This window comes from Grammomys surdaster, unplaced genomic scaffold, assembly GCF_004785775.1.
Source record: "Grammomys surdaster isolate TR1022 unplaced genomic scaffold, NIH_TR_1.0 233, whole genome shotgun sequence".
NCBI classification, from domain to species: Eukaryota; Metazoa; Chordata; class Mammalia; order Rodentia; family Muridae; genus Grammomys; species Grammomys surdaster.
Window position 1 is genome coordinate 2,723,485 of NW_021604678.1, and position 26,879 is coordinate 2,750,363.

Sequence of the window (26,879 nt, forward strand, 5' to 3'; positions counted from 1 at the left end):
TCGGGCTGAGGCCCCTGTCCATATAGACCGTGATGTTTATATAGAGTGTGAGGCTGAGGCCCCTGTCCATATAGACTGTGATGTTTATATTGAGTGTGATGCTGAGGCCCCTGTCCATATAGACCGTGATGTTTATATAGAGTGTCAGGCTGAGGCCCCTGTCCATATAGAATGTTTTGAGTGTCCTGCTGTAGCCCACTGTAGGCCTGAGTGAGACCTTAAGAGAGAAGAGTGGAATTTTCAGTAGGAAATACTTGGGGTTGTATCTGCCCTATTTGGTACACAGGTGTGTTCTCAGAAACTCCATTCCTTCTTTGTAAATGAGCCATCAGGTTGTTGTGAGGGTTACAGGTGTGCATGTTACCCAGTAATTCTGAAGAGTCGTGTGTAAGGTTCCAGTTCTGTGACCTTGTCAAGCTCCATACCTAGTTTTCTGTTTATTTATCTGTATAATGATTTAACAGTCAAATCTGTCTCTGATAACTATAATGAAAACTAAATAAGATAGCACAGGTAACAGATCACAGTCCCAGCACTTGAGACATACAGGGAAAGCTAAGAGGCCTGGCTTGAGAGTGATTGTTCTCGAGTGCTCTGCCATTGCCACCCAGCTGCTCCTGACACAGTAGAAGGACTTGGTATAGGTCACATTGAGAGGGGCGGGGCACGGAAGTCCAGCAGAGCGGAGTCAAAGCCAAGAGCTCAGCTGAAGTTGATCGTGAACATTTCCTTTGTTCTTCATGGCATCATTATTTTTAGATGATAAAATATGACAGGGGATCCTGGCACTGTTCTGAGGAAAAAGGAAGGGCATCTTGTTGTTCATAATCTTACTTGAGCAGACAGTCTCAGATTAACGTCATCGGGACGTGTGACCATGGCCTGTCTGGATCCTGGGACATTATCTTGAGAGTCCCACACCTGCAATTAAAAGCTGAGAACTTTACAAGAGCAGGATAGTTTGATTAAAATGTTCCTGGAATTAGGCAAGTGGCCATGTTACCCAAAGGCTTGAGCTGTCGGAGTTGACCCAGGAGTAGCACTGGTCACCTCCAAGTGTGACAGATCTGGAGACTGTAGTCCTCCTGAGCATCCCAGCCAACCTGAAGTGGTTAGGAACCCAGGCGTCAGAGAGTGGGCCTTCCCAGAGCTCTGTTGTCGACAAAACAGGGAGAGACAGAAATGTCTTAGTACATTTCTAAGAACAACCTGATGGCTCCTTTACAAAGAAGGAATGGAGTTTCAGAGGAACATGCCTCTGTAACAAACAGAGCAGATCTAACCCTAAGTATTTCTTACATCAGACTTACTGCTATTAAAAAAATGTTTCTAGTTCCAGAAGGATCTGTGAATGTATTTAGTCCTCTGACGCTTCAGAGTGATGATCAAGTTCACATTTGTTACTGGCCTTAGTTGCCCAGTTCAAATGGTCTTCCTGGGAGTCACAGCAGCCTAACTTTGAAAGAACTTAGGATTTTGTGAATGTGGGCACCACTGTGACCTTTAAAATAATTTATTAGAGTGTTCTTATGTGCCAGCTGCAGGGCCTTGGTGTATACGTTTATGTCATTAACCGGCAAATGCCACTTTGAAATAGATTTGTCCCTATTTTAAAGATAGGGCATGACTGTTGGTTATTGTCAGCTTGACACAAATCTAGAGTCATTTTGGAAGAGATACTCTCAGTTGAGAACATACCCCTACCAGGTGGTCCTGGGTTGTATAAAAAAGCAGCTGAGCAAGCCATGAGGAGCAGGTAGGATGGTTAGAATCTTTCGGAGGGCTATGTTTCCCTGTTTGTCTGCAAAGCACCAACAGCATACCTCCACCTACATGCACAGGAATGTTGTGACAGTTGGAATTGTTCACTGTGTGTCAAAGGCCTGGCATTTCAGAAGGAGGGCAAAGGAATTCTTGCCATTTGCAAGGCTTGAAAGTTAGGTGCCTGGGTTGTTCTGCGGAATGACTAACAGAAACAGCTGTCAGTGTGTCCATTCAACTATGTCCTAAGCTTTTGCTCAAGATGAGCATGCCACAAAACTGCATCAGAATGCCAGCCACACAGCTGCTCACTGTACATAAACTGTAGTGCTCACAGACAGCTGGAGGAGCGTCCTCATTGGCTCCAACCAGGCATGGTGCTTCCCTTCACAGATAGGAAAAATCACAACTCATAGCTTCCTCCCTCTTAACACATATGAAGCTCAGCATTGAATTGTGGGCCTGATTAATTTTTTTCTTTGAATATCTCTTCCCCATTGAGAATTCTTGACTACTGTATTTCCTGAGTTTTTACATTTACTTTAACAACTTTATGGCTTATTTTTATATACGTTTCCTTATAAACTGCTGAAATGAGTGGTAAATTACCAAATATTTTCCACATATTGTTGTAGTAAATATTGGGGAGGGGGAATACTTCACTTGGACCATATAGCTCCCAAATAAAAGACACAAAAGCCTGTATATTTATGGTAAGCCTTAAGCACTAGAGCTGGGCAGATACCAACCCTCTGTGCTATTTTGTGTCTACTCCCCTGTCAATAACCATGGGATAGCAGCACATTCAGCTTGGGATGTTACTTCTCCAACAGGCCGCCCCTCATGGGCATGTGCTCAGGGTCTACCTACTCCATGGTGACGTCTTCCTTCTTCCTCCTCTCTCTTCCCATGGCCCCTGCCTGAGACCTCAATGGGACCTGTAGCTCTGCCTACGCCTCCTCCTGTAGGAATCTTTATTAATGAATCAGGGACACTTTGGGGGCAAAGTTTATACAATAAAAGCTGGTATACGTGAGGATCCGTTCATCTTAGAACAACAAAGTTTTGGGATACAATATTTAGCCTTTGAATACATAGCAGCACCAGATCAACCCATTACTTACATTTGGACATCATGGTTTGGAGATAATCATTTCGGAAATGGGGCTTTTTCTTTATATTGTTTAAGATTCTGTGGTTTGAAAAGGAAGAGTATGGTTATAAGCACAGATGGCCCTCCTATCCCATTCTCCTCCGTGTACCAGCTTGGGCTGGTTTCATCTTTCTGTCATCGTTTACAATGTAACTATGGTGGGACCTGTGTTTATGTAGTTAGTATCTTTCTAACTCCATATGTGTGTGTTGTTTTAATATGCAGGCTTCCCCTGAGAGATCCACAAGAACTCAGCAGAAAGAGTTCCAGACGCACATTTTGGACAGCGTGATGGACCATTTGCTTGCGGCTGATGTGTTATTGGGTAATTCTGGGTTTAGTTTTTAAAGGGTTTGTATTTCTTCTCTCCAGGCTCCAAGTTCTCCTTCCTTCTATCTCTTTAGTCTGGCCCATTATATAACCTGATTTTTTAATGTTTTGAGATGATACATTCATGTTTTTCCATGCAGCTGTTTGCTAGCAGCACTACAGAGTGCTATGTCTCATGCACATACGCTTATCCATATTATTGCCGATAATATGGACATCTGGAACTTTCCAGTTAGAGACAGCTCCACTGCTATAAACATTCTTATTCAGGAGCTACAAACATTCATAGAATGTATGTCTGTAAAGTAGCGGAATCTCCAGTATGTGCACGCCCGTCTTCAGGATGTGTTTCTGAAAGTCAAAATCCACTGGACTATATTCTCTTAAAGCATTTGTATTAACTGCAATACGAAATGTAACACTTGAGACATTTAAAATAGAAATGTCACTTATGTATCAGACAACATGAAGATTTTAAGAGAAGAAAATGTTCAAAGCCAGGAGTAGTGTGTCTACCTGTCATTCAGGTATGACGCCAGAAGCTACATCATGAGGATTGGAGGTTCAAGGAAAGCCTAGGCTACCTAGTGAGACCATCCTCAAAAAGCAAAAGTATAAAAGTCTTAGCAATTTACTTTGTATACTACTCTTGAGTGGTCACTTGAATCATGGAACCTCTACGCTGGTAAATTAGCTTTTTTGTTTTTTGGTTTTTTTTGCAGAGTAATTTGGTAGATGTAATCTTCAGTTGATATGTAACTGAGTTCTCAAAACTAGACATAAGGTCACAATTTTGTGCCTGTTCTCTGCTGAGATCATCTGTGCCACAGAGGGACGCAGAATGAGAACCCCTAAATAGGGGATGACAAATGAGCTTGTGTGTGGAGCCTCCAGGTGGTGCAGTGTGGGCGAGGAGGAGGGCTAGTCTGAGGCAGTGTGTTCACAGCAGCCCAGGGGGACACTGGGGCCACCTGGTCAGGAGAGGCTACACTGCTGGTCACAGCTGTCTGTGGCATTTGGCTGCAGCCCCTTGGTTTCCTCCAAGTCTTGTATCACTTCATTGCTATGGGAAGTATGCCACAAGTTGTTTTCTTTGGAGGACTTTTTATTCCCATTCATCATTCTCAGATAGTCCATCTTTAATTGAACTTTTTAATCGGGTGGAGATTTACTGTTGCTGACAGTTCTAGATTCTCACAGGCTGGCTTTAGGTGTAAGACTTTCAGCCCACAATGCTTTAAACTTGAGAAAATATTCTTTCCAGTGTTTATCCTGATTTCTGGCTGTGCATTTTAAGATAGTCCCTTAGAGCATTCAAGGTTCATGAGAACTGTGGGTATACTCAGCTTGCCTTAGCCAGTGTCTTTAGGGTCTTGTGCCTGAAGATAACAATTTTGTCTTTCCTGCCTGGATTTAGGAGAAGATGCGTCTCTGCCTATTACCAGTGGAGGAAGCTACCAGGTATTGGTGAACAACGTGTTTTATTTCACACAACGCGTGGTGGACAAGCTTTGGCAAGGCATGTTCAACAAAGAATCTAAACTTCTTATAGATTTTATAATCCAGCTCATGGCACAGGTAACCCATCGTCGCTCTTCACTGGAGTGCATGTGTTTCCTTGGATAATCTTTTTCCTATTGTGTCAACATTACTGGAAATAGGTGTAACTAATAAGATAGTGAATATTAACATCAGGTATACCCAAACTTTGTCAAAAGTGAATTAAAAAATACATACTTTGCCTCTTCCTCCCCCTACTCCTCCCTCACCTGGGCCAGTGCTCTCCTTATAAAGCTGCCTAGTGTTTTCAAACTGTGATTGTTCTACTAACGGTTTCCTACCCAGATGCAGTGACTACCTTAGTTAATCCAGCCTGATATACTTTTATGTCACTGTATGACACCTGTGGATGGGAGTATGCACCCTGAGGGAGCACTCTCCTGTCAGCTGAGCCTCCACTGCTGACTGTCATCCATAGTCCTTGGAGGATGCATTTCCCCTCATGCATGCTTGCTGGAAGAACATTTGACACCAGACTAATCCTACTTTATAATGTAGGAAAATGGGACTTTCCATTTTTATGGTTTCTGGTTTTGTGGGTTTATGAGTTTTCTCTCTGTGTGTCTGTGTCTGTGTCTGTGTGTATGTGTATTTCTTGTGTTTTGTTTTCTTTTTATTCTGCTTTTATTTTTGGTTTGGTTTTGGTTGTTATTTATTTCTTTGACCATTTGTTTTCTGACAAGAAAGATAAAGAAATAAACAAACAAAGGACATGTGGTTTAGCAGGTGGGGAGAATTGTAGTAGTTGGGAGGGAAAACCTGGCATTAGACTCTATAGCCAGAAAAAATAAAATTTTCAATTAAAAAAAAAAATGGCACCGGGCAGTGGTGGTGCATGCCTTTAATCCCGGCATTTGGGAGGCAGAGGCAGGTGGATTTCTGAGTTCGAGGCCAGCCTGGTCTACAAAGTGAGTTCCAGGACAGCCAGGGCTACACAGAAAAACCCAGTGTCGAACCCCCGCCTCCCCCCAAAAAAAAGTCAAATTTCCTTTTACAATTACGTTAATGACATATGATGATTATGAACAAATTTAAAGATGTAAGAAGTGAATGAAAAGAAAAAACTCTCCTCCTTATGCCGTACTGCAACACTTACTGTATTCTGCTGGTATGATAGATAGAGTGGACCATTCCCTCTGAAGACATGCGTTTCCCGTTAAGCCAAAGAGAGCAGCTCTCAAGTGAGGGGTGAAGCCAGAGCCCAGCATAGCTCCCACTGGTGTTCTAGTCAGCTCTTTAGTCAGCATAGAGACCATTCATCCTAACTACGGTAGTGTGGTGGAGGCCTCCTCTCAGGGGCATCTGTATGCTCTGTCACTCGGGCATGGCCTCTCCTCATAGGAGCTTTTGTATAGGACTCTTCACTCTTAAATTGCATTTCTGTGTACCATGGGTCTGAATCCGTTATAGCAGGGGCTCAAGCGCTCCAAGCATGGCCCTTGTTGTATAGTGGCTGACTCGAGCATGCTTACGAATGACAACCGGGTTTGCAATGCTGTCCTCTTACTGAGAAGATCTCTTTCATTTCTGTAGTCGAAGAGGCGATCGCAGGGCTTGTCACTGGACGCAGTGTATCACTGTCTCAATCGGACCATCCTGTACCAGTTCTCCCGCGCGCACAAAACTGTCCCTCAGCAAGTAGCCCTCCTGGATTCACTCCGGGTCCTTACTGTGAACCGGAACTTAATCCTGGGACCCGGAAACCACGACCAAGAATTCATTAGCTGTCTTGCTCACTGCCTGATTAACCTACATGCTGGAAGGTAAGTCTCTGGGGTTCCGTTTGCCCTGTTGTCTTTGAACGATTGCCCTCTTGCTTTTAATTTTATTTTTTTACCACTTTATGAAAACCATACAGGGCAAGTGTTGCATTTTAGCAGGAACAATGAGGGCTTTTTCCCTTTTCACTTAGTTTTACATCTAAGTCTTTCATATCACCATTTATCATTCTTGTAATTATAAAAAGACATTTGCTTTTTTATTGAAAACATTTGTTTTGTACAATAATCGTTTCCCCTCTGAAGTTCTCTCTCACTGACTCAACTACACCCTCTTTCTTTCTCTTTTTCTTTAAAAAAAAAAAAAGGCTAACAAAAGAAAACAAAACCAGAATAAAAAGAAAACAGAGGAAACCCACAAGGAACTTGCAGGCACCCAGATGCACAACCAAAACCCAGAAAAGCACAAAACTAGAAACCATAATATGCAAGCAAAAGCCAGGAAACAGACAAATAGATAAATTACAAAGCAATGTGACACAAAACACCTACAAAGCCACCATTGGGTTCCTTCTGTGGCCACCTCCTGCTGCAGAAGGAGGAGCCATGTGTGTAGTTATCTTCAGGGAGGGAAGAGTCTGGCACTTCAGGGCAGCTGTTGAATGCCTCACTGCTACTGAAGCAAAGAAAAGCCAGCTGCAGACTGGAGGGGCCACAGGCATGCACACAGTGGTCTTAGAGAAGAGACCTTTCTGTAATTGGAAGATAAAAACATTAACACTAATGTAAAGCACCTTTAATGTTAACACGGCAGTCTGGATCCCTAGAAACTTCCTGAACCACGTGCAGCTACGTGTGTCTGTGAGATCACGGCACCTTAAAAATGGCACCTCTGTGGTAAATTAGGAGTCATGTGTTTGCGTCTGATGGATGTCTGTCTGGTAGTAATGGAATGACGTGATGGGTGTGGCGCTTACACGTGTCTGCAGATAATTCGTAATCATTATAGCTTTTGACTATACCATCCCCTCAGATATCTGGTTTGAATGTTTCAGCAGTGTGGAAGGATTCGGACTGGAAGCCGAGGCACGCATGACCACATGGCATATCATGATTCCCTCGGACATCGAGCCCGACGGTGGCTACAGCCAAGACATCAGTGAAGGTAATCTTCCCTCGCGGGTTGTTCATTTCCTGTCTTTCAACATAACAACGCTGGTTTCACAAACTACTAACACACAGCCAACCTGTACACGTGCCAGGCTACACGCAGACCTCTTCAGGTTCTGAGATGAGCAAAACGCTAAGCCCCATGATGCTCTCCTTGAACCTTCTTAGGAAACCTGGTGGATCTGTGCTGCAGATGCTAACTAGCGTTGCCTAGAACTGCTGATGTTTGTGTTGGCAAGCCCCCACTAGAGACAGATGTCTTCTGAGACAGGTTGTCACTAGTACGATTTGATACCTTTTGTGTTTATTTTTGAGTCAGGGTTTCACTACATACCTAGGTGAGCCTTGAACTCACTACGTGAGCTCTGCAGACTGGCACCGTCAGTCTCACTGGGAACTCGTGGCACTGTAGATTGTGGAGCTGCTCTGACCTACTGAGTCAGTCTCCAGGGCTGGTGATTGACTGTTGGTCACAAGCCCTTCTGGGGACTGTAAGGCTTGCTAGGTAGGGATAGATGGGCAAGCCACTGTGGGTGGGAGGAGAAACTGATACAGCTACAGGGGAATATGGAGAGTCCTCAAAAACAAAAAACAAAACCAGAAAACAAAAGAAGCCAGCTGTGTGGTACACACCTTTAATACCAGCACTCAGGAGGCAGAAGCAGGCAGGTGTCAGCCAGTGCAAGGCCGACAACCACAACTTCATAGTGAAGCCCAGTCTCAAAAGAAAAAAATACAAGAGCTACTGTATGACCCGCCTTATGGCCTCTCCTGGATGTATTCTCAAAGAGATAAGTCAGCTTACCATGGAGAGACCTGAGTATCCACGTTGATGTCTGTGCTGTGCCGCTACTCACACCAGCCAGGAAGTAGAACCAGCAGACTAGCAAAGACACAATGTGCACACAGACACAATGGGATTCTGTTCAACCACAAAGGTAAATGAGATCTTGCCGTTTGCAGGAAAACATAAGATGGTTCTGGAAACCGTTTTTAAGTGAAATAAGCCGGACTCAGAAAGTGCTGCTACCTGGTCACATCATATGTGAGATCTAGATTTAAATGTGTGTTCGTGTAAGAGAGATGGGGAGGCCATGAGAGTTAAAGGGGTCACCATGAAAGAATGGGGGAGATCTTGAGAGAGTAAGGTGAGAGGAGTGTGGTGGGACGCACAAGACAAGGAATCGGAGACAAGGCTCTGTGAGGAGGGGAGAGTACCAGCAGGAGAGTGGGGGAGGGCAGCGGACTAGAGCTGAATGGGGTGTGTGAGTGTGTGCGTGTGTGTGTGTGCATGTGTGTGTGTGCCTGCGTGTGTGTGCATGCATGTGTGCGTGTGTGTGTGTGCTTGTATGTGTGTGCATGTGTGTTCATGCATGGGTGCATGCGTGTGTGTTCATGTGTGTATGCGTGCGTGCCTGTGTGTGTGTGTGTGTGTGCACATGCTTGTGTGAAATGCCATAATGAAAACACCTAAGAATATTTTTGTATTCTATCTGAAAATTAATTTAAAGAAAATAAAGTAAAAAACCTATTGTTTTAAGGGCCTGAAGATATAGCCCACTGTACTTGTGTAACACATGGAGGGTCCTAGGTTCAGTTGGGGGTAAAGGATGGTTTGAGATGTCAGTTCTTATCTAGAAGTGGGTAGATAAATACTTGTAATTTTCTTATTTTATAAATGAATAATACAGCATCTTCTCATGGGTGTAAAGTTTGTTTTAATATTTTCCACATAGGCAGAACTTAACGTTGGCTTCTCTACATTAAATACCTCTTTCCACTGAACTGAATACAATCTAACTGTAAAGTCTTGTTTCACAGCTCAGTACAGTAGTTCAAATTCCTAGATGGAAAACAAGATGAGAAGAGCCGCCTTTGTGTTCCCTCTGGATCCTTTTCTTTCTTTCCGGTTTCTAGGGCGTCAGCTTCTCATAAAAGCCGTCAACAGAGTTTGGACTGAGCTGATCCACAGTAAGAAACAAGTCCTGGAGGAACTCTTCAAGGTCAGCCTGCCCGTGAACGACAGAGGCCACGTGGACATAGCGGCAGCACGACCGCTCATCGAGGAGGCTGGTCTCAAATGCTGGCAGAATCATTTGGGTACGACGGGTCCCCGGGCTCCCACTGTTTCTGCTCCTGTGCACACTGTAGACTGCTTCCACCCCTGCATGCACTGCGACTGCTTCCACTTCGTACAGCTCAGGCACTTTGCAGATGGCCCAATCTAAGCTACATCTCCGCAGCCTCTTCTCCAGAACACTGAGATTTTAGAAGCCCATAAAACATGGTTTTTTGGTTCCGTTTTGTTTGTTTGTTGTTGTTTTGTTTTTTGTTTTGTTTTGTTTTTACTAAAACTGCCTTGGTAGATATTTTTACCATATTAGGCACATACACTCATCTGTTTGGCTGCGGCGATGTTGAAGTGCTATGTTATGGTACACTGCCCCGGCTCCTCAGTGGTTAACTGTCTGTATACAGTGCTTGCACTTCATAGCCTTCTTAAAATGTAAAACATTTTGTGTTACAAAATATTCTCTACAACAAAAGTTTTCGGGTGACAGATTGTGAATCATTAGCATAGAGACACGTTATAATTTAAATTTTCACATTAGTGGAAGAGTGTGGTCATCACGGTCAAATATTAACTCAGCCACCACATAATTGTCAAGCACCCATCTTTAATCAGGATCAGCAGTAGTAAGTCTGTGATTCCTGAAAGACACTTACACCTCTGAGGTAGCAACTCTCGTAGCAGTTTCTCATCTGGGAGACGCTTCCCCAGACGTGCTCACAGGCGCAGGATGAGAGCAGGGGCCACTGGGTTCTACATCGCCATGTGTTCTATGCCTGCAAGCCTAACGAGTTTCGTTTACATGGGCTCAGTGACAGAACTGTAAAAGTAGAACAGCAATAGGGTACTGTGGTAGTAGTTGTGGAGTGTGATCTGACTCACAATCTAATCTCTTACTGCACTGCAGATTTTCGGGCTGTGCTTACCACTGAGAGCTGCAGCTACAAGGAATGGCAGATAACGGGGAGAGGACTTGATCTATAGCTGTAATATGAAAACAGTAAAAGACTAATAAACGCATGTTAACCTGTACAGTTATTCATTTTAAACTTACAGCCCACGAAAAGAAATGCATAAGTCGAGGAGAAGCCTTGGTGCCTACCACACAATCCAAACTGTCCCGGGTCAGCAGTGGCTTTGGTCTGTCCAAGCTAACAGGATCAAGAAGGAACCGAAAGGAAAGCGGTCTCCATAAACACAGTCCTTCCCCACAGGTACAAGGCTCATGACCCGTGCGGCTAGTGGTTAGATCTCCAGGGTCACTGTTTGTTGTATACTCCTACTAAGGAAGCAGAAGTCCTGAAGTAGAACTTTTCTACATTCTCCTTTAGAAGAGAGAGGGCTGACACAGTGTCTTCCTTTTATAAAGTGCACATGGCACTGGGTATGTATATCCATCTCACAACGACCCAAGTGGCAGTCGGAGACTGACAGACTATTAATGTTTTCATGTGTCTTCTGATTTTGAATAATGGCCTTATTGATAATAGCAGGAATTATAAGGTGGTGACAGAAGAGTGTTTACCTTTATAGTCTAGTTGTGAATACTTGTGATTGATTTTTTTAAATCTCATCTCCCTCCTCTGTTAACTTTTCATTCTCATACCTGACCCTTAGACCAGGAGCAGTGTGGAAAGGGTCTGAAAGAGTTGGCATGTGACCAGCATACGTTAGACCACACTGAGCTTCTGAGAAGGGAACTTTGAGGCGGGGTCCAGTGTGTAGGAAGAAGATTAGGGAATGCCCTGAGAATCTGTCCCAATGGAAAAGAACAGGGAACTGTTCCCTGGGAAGCCCCCCCCCCCCCCCCAGTGTACCTCACACTACCTGGCTGAGGAAGATCGTAGCCACACTGATCTCTCAGACTTAGCTGGTCTGCACTGAACTGAAGCCACTGAGCCTCACACCGCAGCTCAGCCATGCATTGGCTCTGTGGGACTCTGGCACCTCTCCCCAGCTGAGGCAGTTCCTGAGCATGTCCCCAGCACCCACAAGCCAGAACTGTGGTGCTGGGGTGGGAGACTGCAGCTCTGTGGCTACCTACCGCATAGTCCCAGTTGTCATTTAATTTACCAGTTAGTGGTTGCTTTTGTTTTCTATAGCAGCACATTGGCCAGATTTTAGCTCACAGTTCAGCATGAATTTCAGGCACCGTTAATTTTCAAATAAATAAATAGATTAAATAAAGAAAGAACTAAATAAACAAACAAACAAACAAACCAGGAACCTTGACAGCCTCTTTCTTGACGGTTCCTTAGGAAATCTCTCAGTGGATGTTTACACACATCGCTGTTGTGCGTGACCTGGTGGACACACAGTACAAGGAGTACCAGGAGGTGAGCCCATCTGGAAGAGTGCAGTGATGTGTCTGGCATCCTTATCTGTGATGTTTGCTAGCTGTTTCAAGTGTCACATTCTTGGGCCCCAGCAAACCCCCGCCTCTCATAAACCACTAGCTCTCCTTCCTTAAGCTGTAAGTACAATAGGATCTGTAATATTTACTCAAATGACTCGAGTTGGATTCGCTCTCCCGTTAGAATCCTGTTCCAGGTCAGCTGTGCGCTTTCTGTTTTGAAAACCCAGCCTGGCCTCTCTCCCTCCAGCGTCAGCAGAACGCCCTGAAGTATGTGACAGAGGAGTGGTGTCAGATCGAGTGTGAGCTGCTACGGGAGCGGGGCTTGTGGGGCCCCCCCATCGGCTCCCACCTAGACAAGTGGATGCTGGAGATGACAGAGGGGCCCTGCAGAATGCGGAAGAAAATGGTGCGCAATGACATGTTCTACAACCACTATCCCTACGTGCCGGAGACAGAGCAGGAGGCCAGCGTGGGGGTGAGTATATGCCAGCCTCGCGCGGTGCTCATCAGCCTGCTTAGGTGGACTATAACTGGAGGACTGTGTCTGTAACTAGTGATGTTGCCATGAGTGGTGTAGAACAGACCCTGGAGCCTCACTGCCCCAGTTTAAGATGCCTTGCTTCCACACTGCATGTTACAGAACCCCCTTAGTTTTCCACACTTCCATGTTTAACATTGGAAAACCAGTCCAACCTCATAGGGCTGTTAGGAAGATTACGTCAGTTGAGTCCATAGAGTGGAGTAGTGTCTGCCACAGTTAAGCACCCAGCACCTCCTGTCTTCCTGTGTGGAGTCCTGGCTCCATTCATCTTGTTCTCTGTGATTTCAACCCGTCTTCTAGTATTGCTTGGGATGTGGCCATAGCATCAGCCTGGGTATCCATCAAACGCTGCCTAGGATGCAGGCCTTAGCATCAGCTTGGGTGTCCATCTACAGATAAACAGAAAGTGCAGCTCACATGGGGGTAGAACAGTCTTCAGATTGTAACAAGAAGGAAATGGTGTCATTTGTTAACACCTGGATGTCTTTGGATACTTGTCAAGTGAAGCAAGGGAGATACAGAGACAGAAATCCAGTTTCCCTTAGTGTGACAGCTAAGGCAGCCCAGCTCAGAAGCAGAGGGAGAGCGGTATTGGGTTGGGCATATGGCCAGGCTGTAGGTGGACACTGACCACTCATGGCAAAGCAACTAGAGTTCATGATAGTGTATTATGTTTCCCAATTGGTGGGAGATTAACGTGCTCCTTACAAAATGGTAAAATTTGAAAGAATACATTAGCTTTATTTAAACATTGCAAATTGTATGGTAAATACCATCACTTTTTACCTCCTAAACATATTTGGACATAATTTGTCAATTTATAATATTCTTAAAGAAAATATGGATCTTAGACTGTTAATTAATCATCAAGATTATCGAAAATAGTTCCTTAAAGGCTGATTTTCTCAAAGCTCAAAACTCCATCAAGAATTGCTGTAATTGTGTCCTAAAGCACTGTACCGTCAAATACAGCAAGCATAGCGACCCACACATTTTGCAAGCTTTTCCAGCACCTGCTTTTGTGAGAGCAGAACCATTGCTTCTTCCCTCCAATCATTCCTTAAGGGTTTAAGGAATAACCTTAATGACAACTTGATAAAATGCTTCAGTGAGCACTCACCCACTTGAACCTCTTCAGAAACGCTGAGATTCCCTGGGTGAATTGAGTGGGTTACGAACATGCACTAGCAGTAAACCTTGGGAAAGGACAGGCGGTCGTTAGGGGAGGGAGAGGAAGGGTGCAGGGAGAAGACAGTCAGAATACATGTACACATGCAGGAAATTGTTCAGCAACAAAGTTAATCAAGACTCTTAAACTGTAAGATAAATACTCTCTCCCAATCATGGGGCCAGCTCAGGAGTTTGCTTTAAGTGAACATACCCTTGTGAGGTATTTTTTTTACCATAAGTATGATATGTGTTACTGTGGATTTGTCTTTCTTTATTTTTAATACATGAGAACTTGAGTATGTGGGAGAAGACAGCTGTTGAGGGCTCATACCTCAACCTCTGTTACTAGCACTTCACCCAAGCGCAGGAGGCCTCTGGCATCTTAGGAGCTAAACAAGCACTTCCAGCAAGAACGTACCACATGAAGCTAGATTTTAGACAGATAGGTTGCATATTCGAAGACACAAGGCAGTTGAGATGATACATTTACATAGAGTGAAGGAGTGGGCAAGTAGGGAAGACAGTTGCAGAATACAGAGTTTGGTTATATGTTGCATGTATTACATCCAAGTCAAAAGTTAACCTGATATGGTGAAATTTTCTAAATAAATACTTTTTACTTTAGTTTTGAAACTGAAAGGCATTGGTATGCACTTCTATTACATGATTCATGCAGCCTGTTAGGCAGCAGCACCCAGTGTGTCTGGAAAACAGTCACTTAGATGCTTTCCAGAGCACGTTACGTGCAGCTTCATTTATGTCTCATGGGAGCCCGTTCAAGTCCAGGATCACACCTGTTCTACTCACAAGGACCTGGCTATGGTATGAAAGCCTTCTAGGTTACAGCTGCTGGATGGTGGGGTACAATGAGAGCATAGACCAGCAGCCCCTAGTAGTCAGATCCCATGAGAGAGCTTCCATTTCACTGTGGTGGTGCAGAACTGTAGTCACGCTACATGGGAGGGTCAGGAGTTCAAGGCCGACATAGCTGCCCTTGAGTTATTCCACACAGAAATTGTTTGCTAGATTTCCTCTCCGTGGCTGAATGCCTCACAGTTAAATGCTGAGCTAGGCCACCAGTGCTCTGTTCTCTTTATGTTATAGTCTGTTTTTTCCGTTGCTTCCTGTTCAACCCTCATGCTTGAGGACTTTTTAAATTCTGAAGTTTTTGTACTATTAGGGAACCAATAATTTGGGAGGATGGCTATGATGGAAGTCGGTTTATATGTGTGAAGAACAAAGTATGAGTGAGTATATATATGATATGTATATATTCATATATTGCATATATTTCCATAATGAATATATATGAATATACATATATATCTTCATAATGAAGTCCATTATTTTATATGTTAACTTTATGTTTTAAACAGATCCACTAAAAAGGACAAGTGTCATTTTCCTGGGTCCTGAGGTTAGTGTAGTATAGGCGAGCCTTTCCTCTTAGAAGAGTGTGGGATGTAGACCTGAGAGGATGGGTGGAGGTTTAAGAGAGCCACAGGAGATGTGCTCTGCTGAAGTGTAAGCTCCATAGACTCAGAGGAAGTCCACTCCTGCCCTCAACCTCAGCCATGTTATAGCTTTAAAATTACAGGTCACCTGACTCTTCCTTCAACTCCCTGAACTCAGTGCCACCTAGCTTATAAAATACAGCAGTTGCTTGCCTGAGGGCTGCCAGGCAGGGCCAGGTTGGTTGGAGCAAGGGCCAATGAGTCGGTCTTGTATCTTGTTTATTGAGAGTGACCATCATTCCTAAGTGACATTTTCATTATTTCATAAGCTGAAGGATCCAGTAACAATTAAAAAGCTAATTCTATTTTGGATCTGTCTGTTAGAAATTAAATTAGTGTAGTAAGACATGTGGCAAAAGTCAGAGTCTGTGCTCTTGTATTTAGTACATACCTATCCGGTAGAGTTTTGTTTTATCAGTTTCAGTGTTGAAAAGTGTTACAAGCACTTCTGTTTATTATTAATTTGGGTTCAGTATTTTTATAACTTTTTGTTGGGGTAAATTGTATATTCATTGAAATCACAAATCTTGAGAAGGATTGAGCCGAAGGCCTTACACTGTACCACTAAGCTGCATACCTAACTCTCTTTCTCAGTGCTGAATTTTAAGATCAGATTTTTGCCTTTAAGGTGGTTTTACTTACTGCTGGGTGTGGCAGCTCAATCTATCTAGTATTTGGGGAGCAGAAGCTGGAGGGTTGTCTTGATTTTGGGGCCTGTATAGTCAACGTACTGATTTTCCAGCCAGGACTGTATAATGAGACCCTGTCTCAAAAACAAAAACTTTTTTCAGGGATTGAACCCAGAAAGCTTTACTTACATTGTGCTGTGTTCAGTGAGCTTTGACCAGTGACTACCATACATGTGCGCCTGACCCTCCTGGGTCAGACACCACTACGTCTGCACCCAGACCTCTCCTGGGAGGAACTTCACAGGGATTCTCTGGTTTGAGGCACTTGCTTGTTTTCTTGTAAAGCTAAAGATTCATTGAAACCGAGTGAGCCCCGTGTTTAAAAGTGTGTCACTACCCAGGGTCTGCTCTGCCTAGGGAAGGAAATATGGTAGGAAGTGTTCACTCTAGGACAAGATCATGAAGTCACCCGCAGATAGGAGTCCTGGAGAGGAAGGTGCCTTGCACCAGTGCTCAGCAGAATTGCCCTGTCAGACGATTGCTTACTTCTTCTGAAGGTCTGCCAATACCATCCACCTTCCCCTGTTGGCTCTTCCCAGCCGCTGTCTGAAAGGTGGTGGACAGACTGACTGTTCAGGGGGCTTCTGTGGCAGGGTAGATGTCAACCAATCTGCCCTGTTTTCATGTGTGAAGAGGTATTGTAGATAACAGCTTAGCCCTCATGAATTGTTACAACATGGATTTGGGGGTACACAGTGGGAAGATCTGTGGAAACACTGGTTAGCATTTGTTTCTGATGCTAGGTTTTGTGTTTTGGTCTTTTTAAAAGTTCCTGTAAAGGCATCCATAATGGCAGTGCTGACATTTTGTTTTGTGATTTTTAAGCACTGAAACTTTTGGTGTGTTTAAATTTTACTTAAAACAGTGATCTTCCATCGTGGAGGAAATGTCACACATGCTCAGGGCTTGTGTAAGTAGCCAGGTAGATTTTGTTAATTCCTTTTGAGTTGAGTATGTCTTCTGTATTTCTTATGGTCCTCAAGGAAATTTTGGTTTTGTGATTTTTTTATGTTTTTTTTTCCCCTTATGTGTCTATACTTAATACCCTGTTTTCAGTCTGAGATCCCAAGTAAACAGCCTGAGCCACCCGATGATGTCATTGCTCAGAAGGTAAACCCTGATGGCCACAGAATGCACACTACCCACAGCTTTGTTCTTAGTGCACGGTAGATGGTAGACAGACTAACGTGAAAGACTCACTTACTCTCTGTGAGCCCCTGGGGTGGAAAACCTGGTGTCCTCCGTGCTGAGACAGCTCCCCTTTCTTGGCTGTTCCCAGGGTCTATGCTGCTTACTAACAAGCTGTGTTCTCAACTCTCACCTTGTGCTGCCTCACGTGTAACTAATCAGTTATGGACATGTTAGTAATGGGCAGCCTGCAACCCTCAACTTTTTAAAACATGATGTAATTATTTTAAATGCTGAGAGTGCAAGACTATCTCTTTTAAACTGCTTTCCAGTCAGACGAAATTAATCTAAAAACAAAGTGTATGATCACTATTTGAAGTAGTTTTAATTGGCATACATTTTTCATTGTTTTTTTTTTCCCGGAAAGATCCAGGACTTTCAGTATAGATGCAGAAATGCATCAACATACATCTGTTAATCCATTATCCTGCCCATCACTAACCGTGCCATCATCTTTAAAATGTTAGCAGTTTGGGCGGGTGATACTCCGGTTACTCTCCAGCCTCCTGCTCCTTGCAGGCTACTAAATCTTCCTTTCTGTTTAATAAAGTATAAGCAATTTTGAGTTGAATCTGATCATTTCACTTCATACAGAGCAACCACAGAGCCACTGAGTTTGTTGTTCACTAAAGCACACACTGCACTGTCTGTGTTAGTGTGCCCATGAGATGGACTTTCCAGTCCCGGAAGACTCCTGGAGGCTGTTTTGGTGCTGTGCAGTGTTGTGTAATGTCTTCATCTCCACTCACACACAGGCCTCCTCAGTTTGTTTCTGGGTATCAGTTCCCCAGACCCACACCGACATAAAGAAGGCCATTGTGCCCCAGTTGCATATCTCTTTCCTGGGAATCTGCCCAGTGTTTCATCCTGAATATCCCATCCACCCAGGCTCCTGTTTCCATTTTAGTTGGAAATCAGTTTTAAAAAAGTATTTTTTAAAAACTGCACATTCTCACTTGTAACAAAGGAGAAATAAAGCTGTCTGAAGAGGAGGCCTAAGCCAGGTCTCAGATTCCTCAGTTTTTGGAACCTTTGATCCAAAGCCCGAGTCTAATCCTGATCTTAGCAGCCTACATTTAAATACATTATTAGGAATTTTGAGCCATGATTTTCTCCCTGTATATGGCTTTAGGAAGGAAAACAAGTTCAGGTCAAATAGAAAACTCATTTTAGAATAAAGAGCATTTTATGAAAGAAATATTCTATGTCCAGACCATTGAATCTTTCTTTATATCTCTAGATATTTATTTATTTCATCAGATACCTGTTCTTACTATCCCCTTTAGTTATATGTTGCCAGATAGTACCAGTCAATGATACAGAAATGAGGTACCAGCTCATCTTGCAGGCCAGCCAGAGAGCGCCATCTAGTGTTGAATCTGTCTTCTGTTTCGAGTCAGGATGCAGAGCTGGCAGGTGTTGGAAGTCTCCAGAGTCCTGTAAGACCCAGGATCATGGAGAGTGCAGGCCAGTTCTAACTCTCTTCCTGCACTCCCAAAGTAAACACTTGAGATTGTTCCAAGAGAACAAGCGTCTTTCAGACTCCTCAGACTGGACAACGCTGTTGCAGCCCACTGTCCCTCATGGCTGGCATGTTCTCTTCTGCCACCTCAGCAGGTAGAGGAGAAGGTAGCCAGAGCAGACAGGGAACTTCACCAGTTTACAAGTGTTATTTGGTTAAACATGGTCTATCTCTCTTTGGGAAGAACAGAACTGCCAATATTGTTCAATACATGTTATTTTATATAAACAATGGAGTTTTTTTTAATGGAGCAACATAACCTGAAGTCTATGTATTTAGTGTATATTCATCTAGTCTATGCAAAGCCCTTAAACAATAGGAACACAAATCTTGACAAGCTTGTATTGTCATTGTTGGAAATAGCTGAGTCATTTTTTCTTCTTGTTATTTCTTAGAAACCTGCACGGTACCGCAGAGCCATAAGCTATGACAGTAAAGAGTACTACCTGCGCCTAGCCTCCGGTAACCCAGCCATTGTGCAGGATGCTATTGTAGAGAGTTCAGAAGGCGAAGCCACCCAGCAAGAACCAGAGCATGGCGAAGACACCATTGCCAAGGTCAAAGGTCAGCCTCCTCTTTGATTTTGACTTGAAATCATTTTGGAGCATTCCTTCCAGGTGATGTCATATAAAAATATAAGCATTTGCAAACAGGAAGGCCAACTATAAACATGTTGATTTATGAATGAGAAATAGAGAAACTGCCTCTTTATTCCCCACAGACATATATGTCAGTCTCATAGGCTTTGGTGCAATACTTTTGTTTTGTTTTAATTTGGCAGAACATTCAGTGAAACCTGATTCTAAGAAACTAAAATAATTGCAAAATTAAAACAGGTATTAGATACATCATCAGTGTGTGTTAATCAACAGTAAAAAGTAGCAGTCTTTCTGTACCTGCAAGAAGTGATCACAAATTTAGCCTTCTGGACTTTGGAATAGGGATGGCCTTAACTAGAGGCCACCTGCTTCTCTGGCTCCACACAGCTGTCACCTCTTCCTGCGTGTGCAGGAGCTGGATGTACCAGGTCCTGTCCCACAGTATCTGCCTCAAGCCCTGTCTGGCTCCTGCTCTGGGGTGGAGCTTTGCCTTTTTCTCTTGTCCGAGGTGCAGTGGTTTCTTTATCGCTGCTGCGTGTCTCTTTTAAGTATGTAAGTTTTCTCAAAGAAAGAGATGATTTATTTTGTGTGGCGTGTGTCTGTGGGCATGGGTACACATGCATGCGCATTCATGTGGAAAACCAAGGTCATCGGTTTATTCTGTGCCATCTCTCACTGACCTGCAGCTCACTGATTCTGCTAGGCTGAGTGGCCAGCAAGTCCTGAGAATGTTCCTGTCTCAGCCACACCAGTGCCGGGATTACACTCAGCTCATGCATGTGCTCTCTTACCGCCTGAACCCTCTCTCCGGCCACAGAGTCTTTCTCTTCCCCTTTTTCTGCTGGCGTGTTCCTAGTACAAAATGAAGACCTAATCTGTGTTGAATATATAAATTAATCCTGTGCTTTCATTTTCTAAAGGGTCTGAGTGACTGCAAACTCAAAAATGTTTTCATTTTCTAAAACTAAGCCCTGAAATGTAAATTAAGAACTTTAAATTAAAAGTCTTTAAAACTAAAAGCAAGTAGATTAAAATTCAGTATTAAAATTGTCAGTAAATTAAAACTGTGCTTCAGGGCTGGAGAGAAGGCTGATTAGTTAAGGGCTTTGCTGCTCTTCCAAAAGTTTGATTCTTAGAACCCACACAGTGGCCCACAACGGTCTATGACTGTACTTGTAGGGATCCAGTGCCCTCTGCTTTGTCCTGTGGGCATCGGGCACACAGGATGTACAGACAGGCATGCAGACAAAACATGTAAGATTAATTTAAAAAGAAAGAACCAAGCTTCACATGCTGTGCAGTAAATACAGAGCTCCATCCAGTAGATCTGTGTTATTAAAAAGAGTTCTATGCCCCGTTCCCGTTCAAACAGGCATGTTCCCTCGCATGCCCACCTCGGCCCAACATGTTCAGAACAGACTTGACATACTCTTAGAGTCAGTCATTCCAGGTGAGCAGAGGCTAAATCCCTCTGCTTCTGTTCACACTGCACCAGCACAGCTATGGAGAGGGTCTAAAGCCATGGTTCCCACAAATGAGCCAAGGTTAGCCCACGGTTAGTCAGGTGACCTGGGTTGGGCTTGTTGACATTTAAGTTCTCAAGCTTGACTCTTTTTTTCTAATCTCTACAGTTAGATCAAATCATGAATGTCAATTGGAGGCTGTGGCTCCTGACTCTGAGGGTAATGCAGCCAGATAGCAGCCGTTCCTCTGCAGGTGCTCCTTAACTTTCCCCATTGCTTGTCCTCTGTCCGGTCTTCTCCAGGCAAGCCAGAGCCTCTGGTCCCTGGGGTTCAGTGGATAGGATTTTCAGCAGGGTCATGCTCCCGAGTGCTGGTGTCCGAGTGCTGGTGTCCGAGTGCTGGTGTAGTGCTGGTGTCCGAGTGCTGGTGTAGTGCTGGTGCCCGAGTGCTGGTGTCCGAGTGCTGGTGTCCGAGTGCTGGTGTCCGAATGCTGGTAGCGAGCACAGTGCAGCTAAGAAACTGAAGGCACTGAGTGTGTGTTCTATCGTACATTCTTCAGAATGTCTAGTATTTTAGGATCTCATTGGTTTTTATTTCTTCTATTGCAATTTTTCACCAAGTTATCAAAGAACGGGCAGTAAAGTATTTTCTTAATCTGCAAATTAATTATCTGTGTTATTAAAAAGAGTTCTATGCCTGTTCCCCACGACCCACTGTTTGACTGATTTCATTCATGCATGAAGAATCATATTGCTACTTTGAGGCTTGGTACGGCCTTCCATGAGCCCTCCAAGTAAGTTATAACACACATGTCATGTGCTGTCATATGTGTGTGACAGGGACTCCACACTGAACAGCCCCTCCCAGACACTGCTCACCTATGAACAACATGTCCTTGCCAACAACATGTTAACTGATCCTCACTCTACTGCTGTCATCTTGAGTTCCCTTCAGTCACTTCCCTGGTTAGCCCCCCAACAAACCTGAGGTAGGCAGAACCCTCATACCAGTTTTATAATGGGGAGAACCATGGTTCACAAAAGGCAAATAATGTCTCAGGGTCCTACAGTGTTTAATTCCCAAGCCTTCCTCGCTGACCCTAAACACTACCCCCTGACTGTGCTCTCCAGAGTTCCCTGACTGGAGAAGTATGCTCACTTCACGGCAGCCGCAAGCAGATAGGAAGGAAGGGGCTTGGTTGAAATGTTCCCTTGGGGGAACATCTCCTAGGCGTTCCCTTCAAAGGTGGTATCTCCTGATGACCTAATGTTTCCCACTAGGTACCACTCTAAACATTCACCCTTCCCCCTGGCCCCAGACCAGCTTTAACATGTGGGCCTTTAGAGACCACCCACAACGTAGCCAACTCTGAAACTCAACTGTCCCTGCATGGCCCTATTGTTCTCTGTATTCTAGGCCTTGTGAAGCCGCCCCTGAAGCGCTCTCGGTCTGCACCTGATGGAGGAGATGAGGAGACCCAGGAGCAGCTACAAGACCAGATTGCTGAGAGCGGCTCCATAGAGGAGGAGGAGAAAACAGACAATGCCACCTTGCTGCGCCTGCTGGAGGAGGGGGAGAAGGTATGGCTTCTGAGGACGGACTGTGCTTAGCATCCCAAGACAAAGTGGAGGAGGGAAGGAAGGACGGAGTGTGCTTAGCATCCTAAGACAAGGCACAAGAGAGCCCGCTAAGCAAGGGTTTTGTCCTGTTTGCACTCAACAGTGCAAAGTTTCATCAGACATGGGGTTCACAACTGACCCCTAATTCACTCTCCTCTGTGCCTGTTGTCAGACCACACCTCCCCTTAGGGTCTTGTCTCTGGGGACCAGCCATGCAGCTGTCTCAGCCAGGTGCTCTTTTGCATCTCCATAAACTCCAGCTGGTCAGGGCTCTCACCTCCAGCTCCTATTTAACCTGTTCTCCCACTCACTCTCTCACTCACTCTCTCACTCACTCTCTCACTCACTCACTCACTCACAGGAAGCTGTCTACCACGCCTCCCTCCTCTGTCCACCTCACCCACGTCTCTGGAGCCATTCAGCCTGAGTACCTGTGGCAGCTTCTCTGCTGGCCCTCATTGCACCCACCACAGTTTTAGCTCTGACCATTGCTCATCCTGTTTCTTCTGACAGATCCCCCCCCCATGTCCCCACACTGGTGAAACCGCTAGGCTGTATCCATTAGTCTTGAAGTCTGTAGCCCCCATTAGGGCTGTCTCCCTGGCTGCTCAGCCTTGCTCAAATGCCCTCCCTCAGTGTTTGTGGCCCGCTCAGTAGGTATCACAGAATGCTCACCTGTCGTGATCGAGTCCCCTTTCCTCTCGATGGTGTGCTTGTAATCAGGCGCTGATTGTTGTTCACGTCCCTGTCTTACACAACCCAGTCCTACAGTAGATACACAACCTTGGTGTAGTAGTTAGCTACAGGAGAGAAGGTAGGTGACTTGGTTACTGTGTCACGAATTTGAATATCACCCATCTCAAATGGCTGCCCTTACTTTGGCCTGTGGTATTATTGGCACTTGAGATCTATCCTACTGAAGGACCCTGAGAAGGCCCACACTCAAACCACGGGAGATCACGGCCACCCAATGACTCACAAGACTCCAATCTTGATGTAATCTGCAGGAGGTATATTTCAATCAGCGCACTGAGATCGAGTCTCATAACCCATGCAGGAGTAGAGGAGCTTGACCCCTAGCTAGGGGAGTGTAGGATATTTAAAGGAAAAAAACACAAACCAGAGAGTGAGGGGGGTCACTGGAAAATTCCAGCAGACAATACAACGGAAAGTCCCAACCCATTATTCAGCATATGCAATTCAGCATATGACAGGTATAACAGGGTTCAAGAAACGGTCATAGCATGGGGGAGACATCCTGTTCATAAGAACTCAATCTTATTCAACCATATCATCCACCTTGAGGTCAGCCAAGTTCCTGGAACACAAAGCCCCAGAGCTAGCTGACCTGCCCTCCTGGCTCTATTTTACTGCTAGTCTGCTAGAAGTAAAAATTCTATTAACCCTTCACTACCTCAAGAAGTTGTAATAAGAAGCCAGCATATAATTAAAACAATGCTGTTCGGAGATGTGCGCTGAATAATTTTGAATGAAATTATAAAAAGAAAAAAAGAAAAGAACATGCAACTACGAAAGTCCATCCATCCAGAAGATAGCTTGAGAGGGAGGCTCTGCGGCCCCGGAGTGTTCAGTCTCCCCAGCTGACACTGCTCACACACTGAACACTCAGAAAGCCTGTGTGCCTATGATGTCAGGCTGTCTGTTCCCGCCTCCCATCCCGCTCCCCCATTTACATTACAGCAGTTAGTTTAAAGTCAGGTCTCTGAGGCAGACCTTGATGGTAGAACAGATGTCCGACATGCCTTGGGTCTCATCCCCAGCACCCTAGGGAAAAAATTAAACCTATCTGTGCCTTGGAATGTAGCTCGTTTGGTAGAGCACTTGCCTCACACACAAGAAGCCCTGGGTGCAAATCCCAGCCCTGATTAAATGCAGTCAAGTGGTGCAAGGCTGTCCTCCTAGCAGGAGGTGCAACAGGGGGGTCATTCTTGGCTACCCAGGGAGTTTGAGGCCAGCCTGGCATACATGAAACCATGTCTCAAAAAGTTAAAATAAAATAAATTGTAATGTGTGGCTCTCCCTACAAACAGCCCGCTCTTGTATTGAGATGATTCAGATGTGCAGTAAAATCGACTTAATACCTAGATATTTGAGAAAATACATTCATGCCTTTATCTTTAAATTTTATTTCTGACAAGTAGCTGTATACACCTTTAGGATACAGTGTGGTGTTCCCATCTATGCAGAAAAAGACTCAGTCAAGCTGACAGATATACCCATTGCCTCACCAATAGTTTATAAAGGTTAATCACTGAAACACACCCCCCACAAACACTCCACATGAAACCTCACATCCCAGGCTCTGGAAGCCAGTTTGATATTTTCTGTTCCCTTCTCAAACTTTGTCAAGCACTCTCTCCTGCTGCGGGAACTAGATTCAAATGATGTCACTTGATATTGATCTGACTCTGATTTAGTCACTGATTTCTCCCCCTTTGACTTGTATTGAAATGAGTAGAGTAAAAAGGAATGTTTACTAAGAATTAGCCTTTTGAAAAGAAAACAATACCCACACTGAGAGATCCAGTAACCTGCCCTGTGAGGAAACGGAGTGTCTGCTCAGCTGGGCTCACACAGAAATCAGGGGCTGTGTGGGGAATGAAGCCATGTGGCTTCTGGGAGCCTCATGCAGAAAGGACAGTGACCCCGGAAGAGAAGCCAGCCAGCAAGGCTAGTGTGGTTGTTCTGTGCTTTATCTCACTTGAGCCTGAGACAAGCCCACGGTGTATGTTAGAGACAAATGAAAGCAGATGCTCCAGGATTCTGAGGCCCCGACCACATCTCCAGAGGCAGTAGCCACGGAGCTTGGAACTTTCCTGAGCTTACTTTCCTGCATCACATGTGCAGTGTGTCATCTTGCCTGTTCTGATCTTTCTATTGTATGCGTCAAACCTCTGCTCTACCAGGCTGTGCCCTCCACGAGAGCAGGAGCCTCATTTACAGACTCTGGCACAGATGCGCTTGGCATAGGGGATGGGGTCCTGGGTAGGGCACAGGCCTCCTGAGAGGATGATGTGAGTGAATGTTCGTCTCCTGTTCCTAAAAACATCTACAGGCAGAACATCAGCTCAGGCTTACTATGCTTAGCTTCAGGCTTACTGTAATGGTAACAAACGGGAGAACTATCCAAACCTTTTTGAAGTTACCGGAAGGAATATTTGTGACTTTCTGTGGGGAAAATTTAAAAAAGGCCGACACAGCGGCGCAAGCTTGTGCCGCTGTGGCGGGTCCCACATCAGGGAAGAGGATCCTATGGTTCCAGCGGCCTAAGGGCCTCGGCGGCGGCGGGCCCCAGTAACACAAAGAAGTCCTTGGTTCTAAAAAGATTTATTGTCATAACGGATAATAGATGGATCTAGGCATACCCCCTCAAAACTCAGGGCAGTCCCTAGTTATATAGGGAGGTAGAAAGGGGGAGGATTAGGGGAGGATCTGGGGGAGGAATGTTTAATTTGCTCTGCCCTCTGGCCTTCATTAGTATGTAAATCTCTAGGGCCTGAGGCCTAAAGCCTGGCCTATGTGACTCTATGGAAATGTGGCTGTTTTCAGGATCCTAGATGATGGGAGGTACCGAACTCCTGCCGGTTCTCACGCAGAATTCCACGGAGAATCTCGGGGTTCTAAGTACCTGCTCAACCATGACCCAGGATACCCTTATACAGTCCCACAACTTTCTTCGTAGATCCAACACATGTACCGCTGTGCTCGAGTCCAGGGCCTGGACACCAGTGAGGGGCTGCTTCTCTTTGGTAAAGAGCATTTCTATGTGATCGATGGATTTACAATGACAGCAACCAGGGAAATAAGAGACATTGAAACCTTACCTCCAAAGTAAGTAAATGCCTGAGGAGACACCAGGTAAAGCTGCCTCTAGAGGACCGCATATGTATTGGCATTGTTTTTTAATCCCAAACCTGTGTCCTAAGACATGTCACCTCCCAGTCTGTGTGTGCCTCAGGATAATGCTATCATTTAGAGGGTACTTGTTCTTCAAATGAAAATTACATTTTATTTCTTTGCATCATGACCATTATATGCCAAATTACAGCCATTGTTAAGTTACTGTTTAGTTTCTCTCTTGCTGTGATTAAGCGACATACCCAGAAAACAACTTAGGGAGGAAAGGGTTAATTTGCCTTCTGTTCTCCCAGTAAAAATCTCTCATTGAGGAAAGTTGGGGCAGGAATTAAGAGGAGCTTGCTTATTGGCTCCTCACTCATTGGCTCCTCACTCATTGACTCCTTACTCATTGGCTCCTCACTCATTGGCTCCTCACTCATTGGCTCCTCACTCATTGGCTCCTCACTCATTGGCTCCTCACTCATTGGCCCCTCACTCATTGGCCCCTCACTCATTGGCTCCTCACTCATTGGCTCCTCACTCATTGGCCCCTCACTCATTGGCCCCTCACTCATTGGCCCCTCACTCATTGGC

The 26,879-nt window shown here is 44.7% G+C and overlaps 1 protein-coding gene across 1 annotated transcript in view; it reads left to right on the forward strand.

The window, feature by feature from the left end:
• Wdfy3 (WD repeat and FYVE domain containing 3) overlaps positions 1-26,879 on the forward strand; it is a 183,264-nt gene that overhangs the window by 122,170 nt on the left and 34,215 nt on the right. The window contains exons 35-46 of the mRNA XM_028773634.1: positions 3,140-3,239; positions 4,662-4,822; positions 6,338-6,567; positions 7,578-7,687; positions 9,610-9,792; positions 10,820-10,977; positions 12,022-12,099; positions 12,367-12,594; positions 17,090-17,143; positions 19,139-19,307; positions 22,222-22,385; positions 26,128-26,276. Coding sequence (XP_028629467.1) covers positions 3,140-3,239; positions 4,662-4,822; positions 6,338-6,567; positions 7,578-7,687; positions 9,610-9,792; positions 10,820-10,977; positions 12,022-12,099; positions 12,367-12,594; positions 17,090-17,143; positions 19,139-19,307; positions 22,222-22,385; positions 26,128-26,276 — 1,784 coding nt within the window. The remainder of the gene's footprint in view (positions 1-3,139; positions 3,240-4,661; positions 4,823-6,337; positions 6,568-7,577; positions 7,688-9,609; positions 9,793-10,819; positions 10,978-12,021; positions 12,100-12,366; positions 12,595-17,089; positions 17,144-19,138; positions 19,308-22,221; positions 22,386-26,127; positions 26,277-26,879) is intronic.